The sequence below is a fragment of the Aspergillus sclerotioniger genome (genome assembly GCF_003184525.1).
Source record: "Aspergillus sclerotioniger CBS 115572 chromosome Unknown BO94scaffold_14, whole genome shotgun sequence".
NCBI classification, from domain to species: Eukaryota; Fungi; Ascomycota; class Eurotiomycetes; order Eurotiales; family Aspergillaceae; genus Aspergillus; species Aspergillus sclerotioniger.
Window position 1 is genome coordinate 280225 of NW_020291004.1, and position 17998 is coordinate 298222.

Consider the following 17998-nt stretch of genomic DNA (forward strand, 5'->3'; position numbering starts at 1 on the left):
CAGCCGTCGACCTCGTGTGTGGCATACCTGGATCTGAAAGAATTCCTACCCCACGGTTAGTTATTTCGTCTTTCTCTCACCCCCGCTTAGTGAGCAAATTCTGCCTTCTACCTTGAGAGATGGTGGCAGAGCATCAGCACATCCTGCGGGACTCCCTCCTAGCGAAATCTATCCACAGACGCAAAAGCTCGACTGATCCAAGGAAATATGCTAATAGACTGTCTATAAAAGGTTCTCCTTCGCACGTACAACCTCTACCCACCAGTCCGCATCTACCACCGCAAACCGAGAGTTTATTCTTCAACCGAACTCGAACGCCCGAAAGAGATGTCGAATGTACAAGAGATTCGTAAACCTGTGACGAAGAATATCGCCACAACAGAACAAAAGGATATATCTGCAATGATCGCATCCAGCGCCTGTTGCAAGCAAAAGAGTGCTGAGAACCGTGCCAGAAGGGAGGCACCAACCACCGTCCCAGTGGAACGCACCGACGATAAAAAGAAGTGTGGGTGATTATTTTATGCTCCTTTTTCATCCCAGACAGATACCGACACAGATTTTGAAAGCAGACAATAAACCGATGACTTTATGCCGTCGACTCGAACGAACCCTCGCACGGCTACAGTCCTCAACCACGAATATCTTTATATACAAGTGTTATGCGGAACTCTTCCAACGTCTGGAACGATATACCCGCTTGGTAGTGGAGGAGGCCCGTACTGTCGTAAATGGAGTCCAACTCTCGCAATTAATGGCGAGTTTTGGAGCAATGTGGTTCTACCCATTGTTCACGAACGGATTCTTAGATCCGTTGTGTCTCCATTTTCGACAGTTGAGGGCCCAGGGGTTTTAGATCTATGTTCTTCCCATGTTCCTATGGTGAAGAGCGAATCAATCCAAGTTTCTTGGACACGTTGCGATATACCTCGGAGGCGATGGCGATCGATCCACAACGGCCAGACTACCCCACATTCTTTCGGCAGCTAAACACTATAATAAGGTATGTCTACGCTTTATATCTTGCTCGAGGCTCCACAAGCTAACTGATCGGTCTTTGCAGCATAGAATACTCTCGGGTGCAACGCGGATTATCACTGACGGAATTAATGGTATCATAACCATGTCGTGTGTCTCTATAACATTATCACCTGCGAGTATCGGATACTGTGCTCGCGAACGGCTGGACATATCTTGTGATAGAGGGAAGTTGGGAGAGTGATGGATATGGTCGTCAATAAGAATTAGGGTTGACTCTGCCGGGTGGCGTTGGAATGTGGAAAGAAAAAAGCAATAATAGCCCTAAAAGCCTCTGTTTGGATATACTCCGGCATGGATTTGACTTATCAATCGGTTGAGGAAGGCTCAAAGTACTCGATTTACGGAGGGGATATGGCACACGTACATGTCTTGATTGTTTTCTGGACTATTTAATGAGAAGACTTATGAAAAGCATGATATGGAGCATGCAAATTAGGGAATGTCGGTAATAGGCAGAGCGTCGAGGACATTCGAATGCATGAAGTAATTTGATTTTCTCTCATTGTAAAGTTTCTCATTATCGTTCCTCTTTGTGTTTTGTTGTTTTATCGCTTTTTTTCTTTGGTTTTATCCCATCCCAACGAGAAGACATTGTAAATCACAGAGACAAAAGACCATACATAGTAGGGAGTCCTTAGAGCCAGATGAACAGTAGCAGAGCCTCGAAGATTCCAATAAAGCCAATGTGTCCGTCAGACCACTCGATAGGGATAAACCTGTCTCAGCATCGCCTCTTGGCTGCACGATACCCCAGGCCGGAACTAGACCTTCGACTGAAGGGAACATATTCATTGCTGCGCGGAACAATCAAGCCATCTTTACCCAGTGTCGCATCTACCGACTCCAGCTCTTGCTCAGTGAGTACCTCTCCTGGCGATTCCTTAGCCAAGGCTTTGAAGATATCCGATCCTTGCACCCCAGGAGTAACATCACGACCTCGCCCTTGTCTCATCAGCCGCTCAAAAGCAGCACGGTTCAGCCTATCAGCAACACCCCCCCATCCTGTCTCCCTTCTAGCCAACTCGAAATACGCTTCCTGACTCCACCGCCCATCCTTCGGAAGCGCAGCCACATGCCCCTCACCCCAGAGTATTTCCAAATCCTTCTAGGTCTCCTCATACTTCTCACATTCCTTAAGACTGGCGTGCAATCCATACCCCAAGCCATTGTCCGTGACCACAGTCCCGGGCTTTATATCCCAGATACGGCTATCTTCAGGAGCGTATTTCCAACACTGGGGCTTGAAAAATAAACCTGCCCGTAACTTCAACGCAGAACTAACCAGATCATTGGCTAGCATTCTGAATAGTTGGTAGTATTCGAGGTAAACCTTGTACGCTTCCCTCCCGTCTGCGATGTTTTTGTTTTCGATTTCTGGATTCAGATCGAGGTTGTGGATCTCGTGCATACGGTCCTCGATCCAGCTTCGGATGGGGTCGTCGGGGAGTGGAGAGCTTGGTTCAGCGTTGGGAGGAGATTCTTTTTGAGGATGAGAGGAATTTCTGCTTTCTGCTAGTGCGTAGGTTGATTTTCGCTTCCGTGCGTTTTCCATCTTTTTTTGGCTGGATGTGTGTTTGGTGGTTTTGGCGGCGCGGGCTTGTTTTGCCATTTGTTGGCGCTTTGTTTTGAGGTCGTTTGTGGGGGTGTTGGGGTCCATTGTGAGTGTGATAGAGTGTTGTGTGGGTAGGAGGTTGGTTTGGTAGGTGATGGTGGATGTAGGTAGGTATAGATGATGGGAAAGGTGGAGGAATGGATGATGAGTGTAGGAAGAAGGAAGAGAAGAGGAGGAAGAAAGGGAGAATAAGGGTATTTATAGGTTGGCTGTCGCTAGGAGAAATACTTGTGATGGTATTTGAAGGGTAATACGGAGTATACCATCCCAGTGATGCATGTTTCTTGATTGTTACTTGGCTTACAGACTCTGTCTGAGTATTCTCACTTTTGCCAGTATTCTGCTTAGTTTCTTGTTTCAACCTAAGTTGATGAGTGAGTTGAATGGCATGAACCTGACACGTGCTTTATAGGTCTCTCAATGATATGTTGTGGTTCAGTCAGAGTTATAGGGCATCATAGGTCATGACACCAGTGCCATGTAGCACTTGGTAGTGACCTATGATTATTAACTAGTAATGGACTCCAATACGTGCAAATGCTGTAAATTTAGCAGATTCACATATTGTCACAGTGCAATATACAGATTCCACATGCTTACCAACCATCCCAGTGTCGCGTTATTAACCACTCCTTTTGCTGTGTTAAGCATTGGAAAAACATCCAGTAAACCTCTCACTTGGTGAATACATAAATCTTCTCGTCCATCCAGCCATAGAATGACCCACACATCAAAATGACAACACCCCCCACAAAACACTAACAATTAGTCTCCGAAGAAACCCCCTCCCACTCCCCCAAAATCTGCATCTTCTCCTCACAGTCTTTCCTCACATAATCAAACGTATCCAGCCCAACCGGCAACCTCAACGGCAACTCCTTCCCCTCGCATCTCCCCTCTGCCCTCACAGCCTCCACCACCAGATCAGCCGCCTTCCGCGGATCCCCTGGCTGATTCAAAGACCAAGCCTCCAGCCCTGCCACCATCTGCGTATTCATTTCCACATAATCGGGCAATGGATTCGGGGCGCGGTTATGAACATGCCCCGGCTCCATGACCGGCGTGCGGAAGTGACCATACGTGAGAATGGACGTGCGTAGGTTGAAGGGCGCGATTTCCAAGGCCAGATGAGGAACCACCCCCTCAATTAGCCCCTTGGAGCCACAGTAGCATGTTCCTCCAGGTGCTCCGTAGTAGGATCCAACCGTGCCGGAGAAAAGCACCGTTCCGGTTCGCCGGGCGCGCATCATGGGGAGAAAGGCCCGGGTGAGGTTGAAGGGCCCGAAGGCGTTGATGCGGAGGGAGTCGAGGAGGAATTTGTCACTGGGTGGGTTAGTATTATTGAATTGAGGAGGGATGGGGGGTGTACTTCATTTCTTCGAATGCGGCGGCCTCGATGTATCCGGCGTTGTTAACCAGGACGTCGATGGGTCCGTAGGTCTCCCAGATGTCTTTGGCTTGTTGCTGAAGCAATTCTTCTGAGGATCCCATGTCTAGTTCGTACACCGCGGCCCCGGCCTCTTTCAAGGCGCTGAGACGGTCAGCGCCGCTGATTCCTTTGCTGGCACGGGTGGTGGCAATGGCTTTGTCGCCCTGGGATTAGATGAGCGATGACGTCAATTAAGAGAAGAAGGGAGTTACCTTGGCCAGGATGGCCTGGACAATGGCCTCTCCCAGGCCAGAGGAGCAGCCGGTAACGAGCCAGGTGAGTTGTCCCGTCATGATTCTGTGATGATGAGTGAAATAAGTTGAGGATGAGGTTGTCAGTGCCCCTCATGGCTTTAAATGTGCGAGTCAACAGCCCCACCTTGACGGCCCCCAAACACGAGCTAAACTGCTAGACAGGATCTAGATGCTTTAGTCGGGCCCTAACATGGAGATGGTTTCCGCTCAGCCTCGTCGGTATCGTATGGAAAATGAATTACCTATACCGCTGCTTGCAGAGTGGCCATGGGGGGCCTGATGATGATTCATTAGTTGTGGATTTGCCTCCTATAAATCTCCCTGCTTCCTGCTGCTGAAACCACTTCAACCAACCTATCAATTGAGCTTACCATGTCTTGGACCCAAGTTTCTCCCACTCGCTATGAGCGGTCTTTTGACTCCCTCGAGGTCTTCTATCGTGCCATTGCCGATGCTGGGGCAGCTCTCAATAAGCAGCACTATCTGATTTCATCGGTGACCCGGCTGAAGGCCTCCCTACCCCCAGCACAGATCCAACAAGCCTGGAAGAACCTGAGTCAGCAGCATCCCCAGATTGCTGCCGTGGCAGAGAGCAATACCCGCCTCGTATACACCGTCCCATCCCCAGCCGAACTCAATGCCTGGGTCGAGGACACTTTTCTCGTAAAGCCAGACATCTCAGCCGCTCACCTGATCCCAACCCTAGAACCAACCACGGTCTTCCGACTATACTACCTCCCCCAATCTCGCGAACTCCTCTGGCGAACTCCCCACTGGCGCATCGACGGCTTCGGTCTGCTGCATCTCCAAGCATCTTTCTTCGACCTCCTCTCCGGAACAACCACCCCAGACCCATCAGTCACCAACCTACTCACACGCCTAAACCCAACCCTTGACGAAATCATCTTCCAACCGAACACATTAACCCCCGAGGAGATGAAATCAGCAGCCGACGCCGAACTCTCCATCGTCCTCGATAACGCACCCACCGCCATCTCCATGCCCACTCTCCCCAATATCCTCCCCACCACCACCCGCACCACCCAAACCATCATCCCCGCGGAAACAACCACCCAGATCATCGCCGCGTGCAAAGACCAGGGCATCACAATCACCACAGCCCTACACGCCGCATTTGCAGTTGCTATGCTCCCCCACGCACAACACAACTTCGATCCTTCGACGCGTGGGCAACCAGGTGGAACCTACACAACGCTCAACACGTTCAGCCTCCGACGGTACATGCCTGCTCCATTCAACGGGCCTTCCGCGGCAGTGAGTATCTACCATACTGGTCTGGGGATCTCTATCGATTTGTCCTCACACCGAGACTTTTCCTCCATCGCTTCCGTCCTAGGAAAAGGATACTCTCGGAACCTGGGTGCCGAGGAACCACGAAACGTATTCGCCTTTCTCCCTCAGTACGTGAAACAGGTCCTGGAACTCTTCAGCATCCAGCCAGAAGATCCATTACATGGACCGGCAGTACCAGTATTCGTTTCGATGGGAAGGGTGAACGATTCACTAGGTAGTCAGTACGGAGAGGTGGAGATAGAGGACTGGTGGATTGGCGTGGAAGTACTCTCACGGGAATTGGTCGTGCATGTGTGGAGTTGGAAGGGGGAGTTGCGATTGGGGGTGTGTTGGAATGAGGCATTTTATGAAGATGTGTTTGTTAAAGGGATTATGAATGCGTGGAGGGGTGTGTTGGTGGGGGAGTTGTGCGGTTGATTGATTGTTTGATGAGTAGATGGAGGTAGAAGATTATTTTTTGAGCTGGTTTTGGCTGTGAGTATGCGCTAAATGGCTATTTAATAGATCGTATAGAATGCCTGATGGATTGCATAGTATAGATACTTTTTGCTCTACACGCAGCACAGTAATCCTACCTAGAATCTATTTCTCTCCCTCTGTCACCCACATCAAGAAGCACCAACAAATGTGATAAAAAAATATGATATACTATGAAATAACTCTAACTATTATGTGACTAACTCACCGACTCAAATTCCTCTGCCCCTACTTATTTCCTCATCTCCCATCTAGTGAACCCACCCGCTACCTAGCTACCTGGGCAGCGGAATAGATATAACCCACTGAAACCAACACCCATATCATCATTCTCAGCAATAACCAACCCACCCAATAACTCTAAATTATGATACTCGAACGGACCAATCATACCCCTGTATACAGCTCCACACCACCATATTCGGGATCCACAGTAAGCGCTAATCTGCAAGGGTGCGGGATGGTTTGGCAGATGTGTATGGGTGTGTATTGTATTGTATTTTATGGTGATGTTACGGATTTTACATTGTTTTTAAAGGGGGATGGCATGATATGGCGTTGTGGTGTGGTTATGGTGAATCCTTTGTGAGTTGGTGAGATTATGGAACAAATATTAGTAAAGATGAATTGTTCTAATTGGGGTTTAGTTAGATGACTGCTTTAGGGTTTTTCTGAAGTTCAGGTTTAATATGCAATGGGATGGATGGGATTTCGGGAAAATTGTCTTGTTTAGAGGTACCTTTCTTGACTCCTACTCCTCAAGAATCTAGACTTGGGGTTTATTGGGATGGAGCAACGTTGTTGAGTCAGGGATACGCTCTGGGGTAGAATTAGGGCTACTATGGGTTGTATGGAGTTGCGTAATAGTGAACGAGATCAATATTTCTAAGCGGTATATTCATGACAGGGATGATGTGAAAGTATTGGGCATGGTCATACTGTTCGAAAAAGCAAAGAATATGTCATGTTCCAAGGTATATAAACCACAAATAAACAATCCAACTGCCGGCAGTCGTAACGGGATATATCTCAACCACTCGAATAGAGACAAAACCAACAAAGAAGAAAGAAGGAAGAAAAAATGTATCAATCACTCCACAATCTCAAACTTGACATCCCTCTCCACCCCAAACGTCTCCTTCCAATCCTCCCACAACCCCTCCAACCTCTTGACATACTCCCCATGCAACTGATCAATATACTTCTCATCCGGTTCCCACCTCTGCTGCACAACCTCAATCGGCTCCCCAACAACCACATTCAACGGTCTCCGATGCGGACAAAACATCCCAAACCTTCCCTTCGAGAACGCCACACGATGACCCACTACAAACTCCCAAACCCGAGCCACCACCCCCAACACCGACGACGACTTCGTATCAATCAAATCAAACAGCTCATTCTCCCCAAATGCCACCACCGGAACCAAATCCGCCCCTGTCTCCACCGCCACCCGCACAAATCCCTTCCGGATCTTAATCACCACGCCCATCGTCCCGGGCTTGGCGATGTTATATTCCCGACTACCACCGACAGTGATGGCGATGGAGCGGCCCATGCCGCGCTCGTCGTGCCCGCCGCGGGTGAGGTGCTTGATGCACGAAGTGCGGGATACGCCGCTCGCTCCGATGGCGAGGATATACTCGCGTTGAAAGGGCTGGTAGAAGAAGTCGTCTTTGATGAGGAGGGTGTTGGTGATACCTGGGAAGAGGGAGGAGAAGCCGACGGGGTCGGCGGCGAAGGCGCCGATGGCGCCGCGGAGGGCGACGCCGTGCGGGTGGTAGCCGAAGATGTATTTCTTGCGGGGGGATAAGGGGGCAGAGCGGTACAGGGTGAGGGGGAAGTAAGAGGCGAAGACTTTCCAGATGAAGGATGTGCGGAAGGCATCGTTGCGGTAGGGCAAGGTGCCGGATTTGTGCGCCTTGGCGAAGTATTTGATGTAGAGGATGTAGAGCAGGACGAAGAGGCGGAGACGGGGGACTAGTAGGAGGGAGTAGCCTAGTAGAGGGAGGTGGAACCAGGTGGTGCAGATGAGGGTCATCAGGATGGATTCGGCGATGTCGGTAAGGAGGGGTCTGGGGATGTTAGTGGTGATTGAGATGGAGTAAGAGGGGGGCTTACTTGGATGCTCCCTTGCCCTCAGTCTTGGGCTCTTGAGCAGTTTGAAGCGTCATGCCTGCGCGGTTCTTAATCTCGTACAGCGGTGGTTGGTCTTCAGGGTTGGCCTGCGGGATGTGAATCGCCGTCGCCTTTTCAGGGTTACGAGCAAGCTCAGCGATTTTTTCAGCGGCTGCAACGCGGCCCTCCTTCTTGCAGAGCTTGGCAATGTCGGTAGCCTTTTCCTTGTAGGAGCGGTTATTCATGACCTTCAGAAGAGCCTTGCTCAACTCCTTGGAGCTGATGTTGGGAGCACGACTCTTGTTGCCATACACCCCGATACCGAGCCATTCGGCACGAGCAGCGTTCTCGTAGCAGTCTTGCCAGGCAGGAAGGACTACATGAGGGACACCGTTTCTATTCAAGTTAGAGATGTTCAGCACAACGGGTGAAAAACTTACTGAATAGCCTCGTACCACGAGTTGGCACCGCCGTGGTGAACCGAGCAGACAATCTGCCCCGTCTGCAGCATCGCCATGGGCTCGACCTCGAACCAGGGACGGATCAACACGCTGCCCTCTTCTGTCTCTTTCTTAAGAGGCTCGATTGACCGAGTGTAGATGTCGTCCTCGTCGTGTGGGTGCTTGGGCAGCTTCCACAGAATCTGCACCTTTCCGCCTTTCCACGAGTTGAGGAAGCCCTTCAACCCGGTGGCAATATTCTCAGCCACCTTTGGATCAGGGGCATACAGAGTGCCCAGGTTGACCAGTATGGTCGGAGCCTGGTTGAGCCAGCGCGCCATTTCCGGGTCCTGCTTCTCGACCGAGGCCGTGGGCAGCAGGATAGGACCAGCCGGGAGAATGTTGTCGGGCACCTTGCTAAACGGCCAGTCCAGCTCCTTCAAACCTGGCGAGATATGATACCGGTCTGGACGCCAGGCATCGGCAAATGGAAAGCGACCGTGGATTTTGTGCTTAATCCGCCATTCACGGATCTCGCGACGTCTGCCACTGCCGTGATACATCTTGGCCGTCTTGAGGACAGCCATGATATTCAGCGGGATGAGATGCCAAGGGATAGGATAAGGGAAACCAGTTCCCGGGCTGATTCATTAGCGACCGTGTAATAAATATGAAGGGGAGTACCTACAGTGGGTATTTCCACAAGGCAGCGGAATTGGGCTGCATGCCCAGCACAATATGGCTGAGGGATGTCGTGTTGATGAGAATGGCTGTGTGCCCCGTGTTGTAAGCAGCATCTCTCCCTTGCAAAAAGAAAAAGTCAATGGCAATCGTCGATGGCTTCACCTCGTTGATGATCTCGACACAGCTCTCGTAAATGTCAACGTACTCCTCCTCCGTCCACCCCCAGATGTCCTCGCACAGAGACTGGAAGCCCAGCACGGCGCCATGATACCCCGGAGGATGAAAGGCACCGCGTTTACCCGTGCGAATAAAAACATCGGTGTTAGATGGGCCCCTCACAGGGTGGAAGTGAACACGCGACCGGAAGGACTCATCATAAGCATCTGCGTTGTCTGCCAAAAGTTTCTCCACCCGTTTTTCAAGGACGGGGAACGAGCCAATATGGACTTCAACGTTGCCCTGGACGAGGAGCTCGTGTGTGATTGCCAGGATAATGTTCGTTTGACCATGTTCGCTGTTGGCCAGGAAGAGGACTCGAGTAGGTTGATCGGTCATGGTAAGGAAGGAAATGCTCGAGGCCAGCCCCGCTGGTAGAGCAGTCAATTTAACTACAAGTCAGGAGTGCCCGGGGCAATGGAAAAGAATGACACGGACTGTCAAGGAGTGACAAGAACCCGAGAGGAATGGGTCGAAACCGCAGTGAAACGAATGAACCCTGAAAATGTGCCAACGACGGGATCAGGGTCTGCGACAGGGACCCTTTTTAAACCCCCGACCATGCGACACTTGCAGATACGGAATGTTTCTGGTAGATGAATGGGGGCTTGGCAGGTGGAATGCCCGACAGCCCAAAAATGGGACCTGCGAAGCCGAACTTTGAGTTGCACCAAATCCGGGGGCCGCTAACCCTAACCCTCGGCCCCATCCACGGTTCAACGCCGTAGATGGCCGCAGATGGCCGCAGAGTGATCGGCAGTACCACCTGGCTTGATCGGTTCCCTCAGATCATGGCGATCCAACCGAGGAATTACCGCGAACGGAACCCCCTCCGACAAGGTTAAATGAGGTAAAGTAAAAACACGGGTCACTCATCCCATCCATCCGTCGGTACACCACCTTAGCCTTGTAACCCGCCCCATCAGGAGACACGAAAGGAGAGGATTGGAGAAGACTGGAGATGAGAGGAGAGAGAAAGGAGATGGAGACAGGAGAATCGGCTCATCCCACGTCCCAACCCATCCGGCTCTCCAGTCGGCCATCATAAATAGACCAACCTAGAGCGCTGTTCTTGCTCCTGACCAGATCCAACTTTCACATTCGTTTCACTCACAAAATGGTGTTCGCAATGGCCCTGCCTTCGGGCCAGATGCCCGAGATCAACCCTAGCAACCTGTCCCTGCCGGTCATGGCGGTTGTCCTTGTATGTATGCCTGATGCCTTCTAGAACGAAGACTAATTGTCAGGTTCCTTGGATTCTCATTCTGTTGATCAAATTTGTCCCCAAGGGACCAACCATCAAGGGTGTCCCGGGTTCTTTCCTCGACCTTTTCTGCTGTGGTGTAAGTTGTATACAGCAAAGTACCTCGGACTCAACTAATGTTCCTAGATTGGTACCAAGATCAACTTCGTTGCAGGACGAAGTGCCCATTACTTCAATTCCCTCCATGTAGCATACGGTATGTAGCCAGCCAGTGCATCATGGACAAGCTAACTCGCGCAGGAAATGTCGTCAGGTTCGCCCCCGGGCAGGCCACCACCAACACCATCAAGGGCCTGCGCAACATCTATGGCGCCGGGTCCGGCAAGGGAAGTGCCTTTCTCAAGACCGGCTTCTACAAAGGCATCTCGCGTCGCAACATCTTCACGGCGAGCGATCCCAGCTACCATGCTTCGGTTCGCAAGCTGTTCAGTCCCTCTTTAAGTCCGGGAAGCATGCAGGCTCATGCGAACGTGATTCTGGGATGCATCTCCCGGCTACACGATGTCATCAATGGCAAGCTGGAAAGCACCAACACCGTCAGCCTGAACCAGATGCTCTACTGCCACTCGGTGGATACGGTCTCCGAGGTGCTCCTGGGCAAGTCTCTGGGCTGTTTGAAGAGAGGCAAGCCGTACTTCTGGACGGAGCAGCTCAGCCGCATCTTCTTCTGGGCCACGATCCGTGATCAATTCGCCGGCTCTGGAGTCCCCACCATGATCAAGTTGATGCTTCGCTACTTGATCCGCAAGGGAGTCCGGTCTCGCGCTGAGCAGGCCAGAATGAGACTCATCAACGAGTAAGTCAATCGAAATCACTGTCCTAGCACAAGCTAACGGCACAGACAATTGACCGCATCGCACAATCGCCGTGACATCATGGTCGAAGTCATGGAGAGGGCGTCCAACAGTGACCTCCCGGTAGCAGAAATTGCGGAGAACTTCTCGGCCATCATGCTGGCTGGTTTCCACACCACCCAGAATGCCCTCTGTGCCACCATCTACTTTGTCCTGACACACCCCGAGGCCCACGCCAAGTTGATCGGCGAACTGCAATCCGCCTTTGCCTCTCCGGAGGATGTGTCGGGTGACATCGCCCAGAACCTGCCCTACCTGAACGCCGTCATCACTGAGTCCCTCCGTCTGTATCCACCGGTGCCACTGGGAGGCCCGCGCGTTTCACCCGGAGCCTATGTCGACGGGACGTACATTCCAGCCGGGGTAAGTGGCCTGACATGACCTGTCTGAAACACCGCTAACTCACGTCGCAGACTGAGATCTGTACTTCCCTGTTTGCGCTGCATCACAACCCGGAGTACTTCAACGAACCATACGAGTTCATTCCTGAGCGGTGGACCGAGGCCGAGTCGACGGACAAGAAGGAGGCAGTCCAGCCTTTCCTGGTGGGCAGCCGGTCCTGCATCGCCAAGTACTTTGCGAAACAGATGATGCAGCTGACTCTGGCTTCCTTCTTTATGGAATACGAGGCCGAGTATGTTGGTCCAGTCAAGGACTGGCAGCGGGAGAGTCGTTGCTATGCCTTTTGGGAGGTGCCTGATTTGAAGCTGAAGCTCCGGAAGCGACAGGCTATCTGATCTTCTTTCATTCATTCTTCATTCATTCATCATGACTTACTTGATTCACTTTACATTCTTTACCTTCACTTCACTTCTCTTCATTCACTCACTTACCTTCCTTCCCCCCTTAGTTGATGCTATACCCAGATTAAAGTTATGGTGCAACACCACTAGTTTCCAATATACCACATGAAAATATTTTAAACTTTTTCCCGAGTAATCTGATCCATCAATTGTACACTAATTAGTTAGCGTAGTTGGCATAGTTCGCTTAGCTCATCTTTGCAGGGTCCAATGGCATCTGCCAGTCAATCATCTCAAACGGCGGCGCGGACCCAAAATTGAGGCAACTCAGAAGCCACCCCAGTTTCACCAACACCAACGGGCGCTCAACTCTGCCCCCAAACAAGCACACACCAGTAGCTAAGCCCGCCAAGACTGTTAAATGACGGCCAGGGTGTAGTATCCGACATTTGGATCTGCGGCTGAAAACGTTGAGGTTTCAGGTGATCCTCGCAGCCCTAATATTGGGTTCTCGCGCGGTGCCTGACGATCGGCCGGCTGAAACACCGGTTCCCACTCGGGCCACTTCCCTGGTTTACCCATCTTTGGTCTTGTTTAGAGTTGCTGCAATGCCTTGCTGGCGGGAAAAAAAAAAAAAAAAGAATAAGGATGGTCGCGATCTACCGAGGTTCCGTGGAACATGGGTCGGTTGCAGGAGGCTTCATTTCGGGTGGATTTGCCATTTCTGAGAGTTTCAAGTATAGGGGTTCTGATGCAGGTGCCGCGTGACAGGTAGATTTCATGATTTCATCCGGGGGGTGCAATTTCCAGCGATTGACTTTCTGACTGAGTCCGTCTGTTGTCTGGTTCTATTCGATCGTTCTGTTGCTTGTCATGTCCCCTTGATGGCGGAAAGGTAGTCAGTCATTTGTCGACATCATGAAGTGGAAGGAGGACATATGTTTGGAGGAGCTGCCCAAGGTGGGTGCTTCGTTTGATGCTGTGGTATCTGACAGCTAACATGGATAGTCGCCGGGCACTGAAAGCACTGCTATCTCGCTGTCGGATGTCGAAAAGGATATTCTCGACAAGCAGGTGAATGCGCCGCCGTCGCAGCCGGGCTTCTTTGGTATCTATCGCTATGCTAGTCGCTGGGATATCTTCCTCATTGTCTTGAGTTCGATTGCTTCGATAGCTGGAGGTGCTGCTCTGCCTTTATTCACGGTGTGTACATTTTTGTCAATTATCTGCCTTCTCTAACGTCGCCAGGTCCTCTTTGGCAACCTCACCTCGACCTTTCAAGACATCGCCGTAGGGACCATCACCTACGAGCACTTTCACGACGAACTCAACAAATACGTCGTCTACTTTATCTACCTCGCCATCGCCGAGTTCCTTACCATCTACATTGCCACAGCCGGGTTCATCTACACCGGCGACCATGTGGTCCAGCGGATCCGCGTGGAGTATCTGCGTGCTATCCTGCGCCAGAACATCGCCTTCTTCGATAACCTCGGGGCTGGTGAAATCACCACCCGAATCACCGCAGACACCAACCTGATCCAGGATGGAATCTCCGAAAAAGTCGGCCTGGCGCTGACCGGATTGTCCACGTTTGCCACGGCATTCATCATCGCCTACATCAAGTACTGGAAGCTGGCCTTGATCTGTAGCGCAACCCTCATTGCCCTACTTGTTATCATGGGGGGCGGGTCCATGTTCTCCCTGGTGTACAGCAAGAAATCGCTGGAATGTCAGGGTCGCTGCGGCAGTTTCGCCGAGGATATCCTTGATTCAGTCAGGACGGTGGTTGCGTTTGATGCCCAGAACGTTCTGTCGTCCAAGTACGACGCCCACTTGAAGGAGTCCGAAGGGCCAGCCAGAAAGTCGCAGATCATCTTTGCTATCATGGTGGGAGCATTACTCTCCTGTATTCATCTCAACTATTCCCTCGGCTTCTGGCGCGGGAGTATCTTCCTCGTGCATAGAGATAGCGGTGTCCAGGCAGGCGATATCCTGACCATTCTCATGTCCATCATGCTTGGGTCCTACCATCTGGGCAACGTGGCCCCCAACACCCAGGCCATCTCCAATGCCGTGGCCGCAGCATCCAAGCTGTACAGCACCATTGACCGTCCCTCGCCGTTGGATGCCTCGTCTGAGCAGGGCCTCAAACTCAGCCACATCAAGGGCAACATTGTCCTGCAGAACATCCGCCACGTCTACCCTTCTCGTCCGGAGGTCATCGTCGCCAACGACCTCAGCGTCTACATCCCCGCTGGCAAGACCACCGCATTCGTGGGACCCTCTGGCTCCGGCAAAAGCACCATCATCGGCCTGATCGAGCGCTTCTACAACCCCGTGGCCGGCCGCATCACCCTCGACGGCCATGACCTGCAAACCCTCAACCTGCGCTGGCTGCGACAGCAAGTCGCTTTGGTCTCCCAAGAACCCCGACTCTTCTCGGCCAGCATCTACCAGAACATCAAGTTCGGCCTCATCGGGTCCGAGTACGAGCACGAAAGTGAAGCCCAAATCACCAAGCGCATCCACGATGCTGCCCGCATGGCCAACGCCCACGACTTCATCATGGCCCTTCCCAGCCGCTACGACACCAACATCGGGTCCTTCTCCCTCTCCGGTGGCCAGAAACAACGCATCGCCATCGCCCGCGCCATCGTCAAAGACCCCCAACTACTCCTCCTCGACGAAGCGACATCCGCGCTGGACGCCAAGTCGGAAGAAATCGTGCAATCAGCCCTAGACAAAGCCTCCAAGGGCCGCACCACCATCGTCATCGCCCATCGTCTCTCCACCATCAAAGAAGCCCACAACATCGTCGTCCTCGTCAACGGTCACATCGTCGAACAAGGCGCCCACGCCCCCCTCATGGACCGCCGCGGCGTCTACCACGACATGGTCGAGGCGCAACAAATCAAACAACGCGAAGAAAAGAAGCGCCACGAATCCATGACCTTCTTCTTCGACGACGACTACATCGAAACCTACCCCATGCAAGACGAAGACCTCCTCAGCGACGACGCCTCCGACATCGGCCTCCGCACCGGCAGCAAACATCGCCGCCGCCGCACACGCATGTCCATGTTCATCGCCCCCTTGCCCTCCAAGCTCAAACAAACCTTCTCCCTCTGGTCCCTCTTCCAATTCCTCGCCTCCTTCAACCGCCCCGAATGGCCCATCATGTTCCTCGGCCTCCTCGCCTCCATCATCGCCGGCGGCATCCAACCCTCGCAAGCCGTCCTCTTCGCCAAAGCCGTCAGCACCCTCAGCCTTCCCCCCATCGAATACCCCAAACTCCGCCACGACGCCAACTTCTGGTCCCTCATGTTCTTCATGATGGGCATGGTCACCCTCTTCATCTACAGCCTCCAAGGCACCCTCTTCGCCTACAGCTCCGAACGCATGATCTACCGCGCCCGCAGCCAGGCCTTCCGCGTCATGCTCAACCAAGAAATCTCCTTCTTCGACAAAGAAGAAAACACCACCGGCGCTCTCACCTCCACTCTCTCCGCCGAAACCAAACAACTCGCCGGCATCAGCGGCGTCACCCTAGGCACCATCCTCATCGTCACCGTCAACCTCGCCGCCTCCCTCATCGTCGCCCTAATCATGGGCTGGAAACTCGCCCTCGTCTGCATCTCCGCCGTCCCCGTCCTCCTCGCCTGCGGCTTCATCCGCGTCTGGATGCTCGACAAAATCCAACGCCGCGCCAAATCCGCATACCAGAAATCCGCCAGTTCCGCCTGCGAAGCCGCCTCCGCCATCCGCACCGTCGCCTCCCTCACAATGGAACCCGCCGTGCTGACCTCCTACGAATCCCAACTCCACAACCAACTCCGCAGCGACATCTTCCCCATCATTAAATCCTCCGCCCTGTACGCAAGCTCCCAAGCCCTCCCCTTCCTCTGCATGGCCCTCGGCTTCTGGTACGGCGGCTCCCTCCTCGGCAAGGGCCAATACACCGTCTTCCAATTCTACGTCTGCTTCAGCGAAGTCATCTTCGGCGCCCAAGCCGCAGGGACCATCTTCTCCCACGCCCCGGACATGGGCAAGGCCAAGAACGCCGCCGTGGAATTCAAAAAACTCTTCCGGAACCAATCCATCAACGCGTACAAAAGCACGGGCGTGCACGTGTCCAGTATGCAGGGGGAGGTCGAATTCCGCGAAGTCTCCTTCCGATACCCGACGCGTCTGGAACAGCCTATCCTCCGCCACTTGAATCTCAAAGTCAAACCAGGACAGTACGTAGCATTGGTCGGATCCAGCGGCAGCGGGAAAAGTACCATCATTGCCCTCTTGGAACGGTTCTACGAGGCTCAGGTGGGCGAGATATACATTGACGGACGGAATATTAATGCGTTGGATCGACGGTCGTATAGAAGTCATCTTGCCTTGGTGAGTCAGGAACCGTCGTTGTTTCATGGCACTATTAAGGAAAATATTCTTCTGGGATGTACGGATCGCGAGAATGTGAGTGAGGAGATGTTGGTGAGGGCGTGTAGGGATGCGAATATTTATGATTTTATCATGTCTTTACCGTGAGCCCCCCTTCCTTTTTTGTCTGTCTGGGTGTGTTCTATTGAGTGGTGTGCTGATGCTATGTGAACAGACAAGGCTTCGAAACCCTAGTCGGCAACAAAGGCGGAATGCTCTCCGGCGGCCAGAAGCAACGTATTGCGATTGCGCGCGCCCTAATCCGCAACCCGAGGATCTTGCTTCTCGATGAAGCTACGTCGGCGTTGGATTCCGAGTCCGAGAAAGTGGTGCAGGCGGCGTTGGATGCGGCGGCCAAGGGGAGGACGACGATTGCGGTGGCACATCGGTTGAGTACGATTCAACGAGCGGATATGATTTATTTTCTGGAACAGGGGGAGGTGATTGAGTGTGGGACGCATAAGGAGTTGTTGAGGAGGAGGGGGAGGTATTTTGAAATGGTGAATTTGCAGAGTTTGAGGTGATTTTCTTTGGTCAGAATGGTTTGGGTTGGGGGTGTATGATATTGGGCGTTGGGTAATGTATATTTATGGTGATTCGATTGGGGTAATGTCTATTTGGATGTTTTTGGAGTAATTGGGGGTGGGGAAGGTGTATATAGTTGCTGAGGTATGAAATAATAGTTTTGTGATAAATGTGGAAGTTGGTAGTATTTGGTAGGGTTCTGTGTTGTGTGTGGGGGTATTTGATGGAGGGTAGGTATTGAGGGCATAACTTCGTCATTGTAAAGGAATTGAGTCTGTAGGTTATTGGCTACAAGTTACTCAGCTAGTCGAACGGTTTGATACGATCAGGATTTGATGCATCACTGGTCCTAAGAACCTCATCACCGAATATGGAGTCTAGATAATTGGTGACCAGGTTTCAGAGATAATGGGTAGGATAGCAGACAAGATAAACTACTCGAGCTCATCATAAATCGGGTACTTCCGGCCGATACCAGATGAATTTTCTGCAATTGCCTTTTAGCATCGTTTTGTTAATCTCTCGTTATGCTATAAAGGCAAGGCATTTCTCGTCTACACCGTGGACATTCATTGGGTACTGGCTGTCCTTCA

The 17998-nt window shown here is 52.1% G+C and overlaps 6 protein-coding genes across 6 annotated transcripts; 3 read left to right on the forward strand and 3 right to left on the reverse strand.

Moving 5' to 3' along the window:
• Positions 1–2146: 2146 nt before the first annotated feature.
• Positions 2147–2698, reverse strand: BO94DRAFT_585678 (uncharacterized protein; the record flags this gene model as incomplete). The annotated part of the gene is made up of 1 exon (XM_025615707.1): positions 2147–2698. One exon carries the CDS (start codon positions 2696–2698, stop codon positions 2147–2149), a length of 552 nt encoding a protein of 183 aa, XP_025467318.1.
• A 388-nt stretch (positions 2699–3086) lies between these two features.
• Positions 3087–4392, reverse strand: BO94DRAFT_566001 (short-chain oxidoreductase). Its single transcript, XM_025614532.1, has 3 exons — positions 4295–4392; positions 4023–4246; positions 3087–3976 (listed from the first exon to the last, which is right to left on the reverse strand). The coding sequence occupies exons 1-3, from the start codon at positions 4373–4375 to the stop codon at positions 3412–3414; spliced, it is 870 nt and encodes a 289-aa protein (XP_025467319.1). The 5' UTR covers positions 4376–4392; the 3' UTR covers positions 3087–3411.
• Positions 4393–4708: 316 nt separating this feature from the next.
• Positions 4709–6113, forward strand: BO94DRAFT_596280 (uncharacterized protein; the record flags this gene model as incomplete). The annotated part of the gene is made up of 1 exon (XM_025616247.1): positions 4709–6113. The coding sequence occupies one exon, from the start codon at positions 4709–4711 to the stop codon at positions 6065–6067; it is 1359 nt and encodes a 452-aa protein (XP_025467320.1). The 3' UTR covers positions 6068–6113.
• A 1052-nt stretch (positions 6114–7165) lies between these two features.
• On the reverse strand, positions 7166–10050 carry BO94DRAFT_624318 (Diacylglycerol acyltransferase family). Its single transcript, XM_025617209.1, has 4 exons — positions 9374–10050; positions 8686–9327; positions 8249–8641; positions 7166–8202 (listed from the first exon to the last, which is right to left on the reverse strand). The coding sequence occupies exons 1-4, from the start codon at positions 9922–9924 to the stop codon at positions 7218–7220; spliced, it is 2571 nt and encodes an 856-aa protein (XP_025467321.1). The 5' UTR covers positions 9925–10050; the 3' UTR covers positions 7166–7217.
• Positions 10051–10698: 648 nt separating this feature from the next.
• On the forward strand, positions 10699–12440 carry BO94DRAFT_596299 (cytochrome P450; the record flags this gene model as incomplete). The annotated part of the gene is made up of 6 exons (XM_025616248.1): positions 10699–10789; positions 10833–10928; positions 10976–11045; positions 11090–11645; positions 11691–12066; positions 12117–12440. Exons 1-6 carry the CDS (start codon positions 10703–10705, stop codon positions 12438–12440), a joined length of 1509 nt encoding a protein of 502 aa, XP_025467322.1. The 5' UTR covers positions 10699–10702.
• Positions 12441–13364: 924 nt separating this feature from the next.
• BO94DRAFT_596302 (putative ABC multidrug transporter) lies at positions 13365–17404 on the forward strand (the record flags this gene model as incomplete). Its single annotated transcript, XM_025616249.1, has 4 exons — positions 13365–13406; positions 13455–13649; positions 13695–16984; positions 17056–17404. 4 exons carry the CDS (start codon positions 13365–13367, stop codon positions 17402–17404), a joined length of 3876 nt encoding a protein of 1291 aa, XP_025467323.1.
• Positions 17405–17998: the final 594 nt, after the last annotated feature.

Excerpts from the sequence above, each read along its gene's own strand:
- BO94DRAFT_566001 (XM_025614532.1), bottom strand. The coding sequence starts at position 4,375 with ATGACGGGACAACTCACCTGGCTCGTTACCGGCTGCTCCTCTGGCCTG. Across the intron at positions 4,247-4,294 it reads TCCAGGCCATCCTGGCCAAG|GGCGACAAAGCCATTGCCAC; the intron begins GTAACTCCCTTC and ends ATCTAATCCCAG. Across the intron at positions 3,977-4,022 it reads GCCGCATTCGAAGAAATGAA|TGACAAATTCCTCCTCGACT; the intron begins GTACACCCCCCA and ends TAACCCACCCAG.
- BO94DRAFT_624318 (XM_025617209.1), bottom strand. The coding sequence starts at position 9,924 with ATGACCGATCAACCTACTCGAGTCCTCTTCCTGGCCAACAGCGAACAT. Across the intron at positions 9,328-9,373 it reads GCCTTGTGGAAATACCCACT|CCCGGGAACTGGTTTCCCTT; the intron begins GTAGGTACTCCC and ends CTAATGAATCAG. Across the intron at positions 8,203-8,248 it reads GAGGGCAAGGGAGCATCCAA|ACCCCTCCTTACCGACATCG; the intron begins GTAAGCCCCCCT and ends TAACATCCCCAG.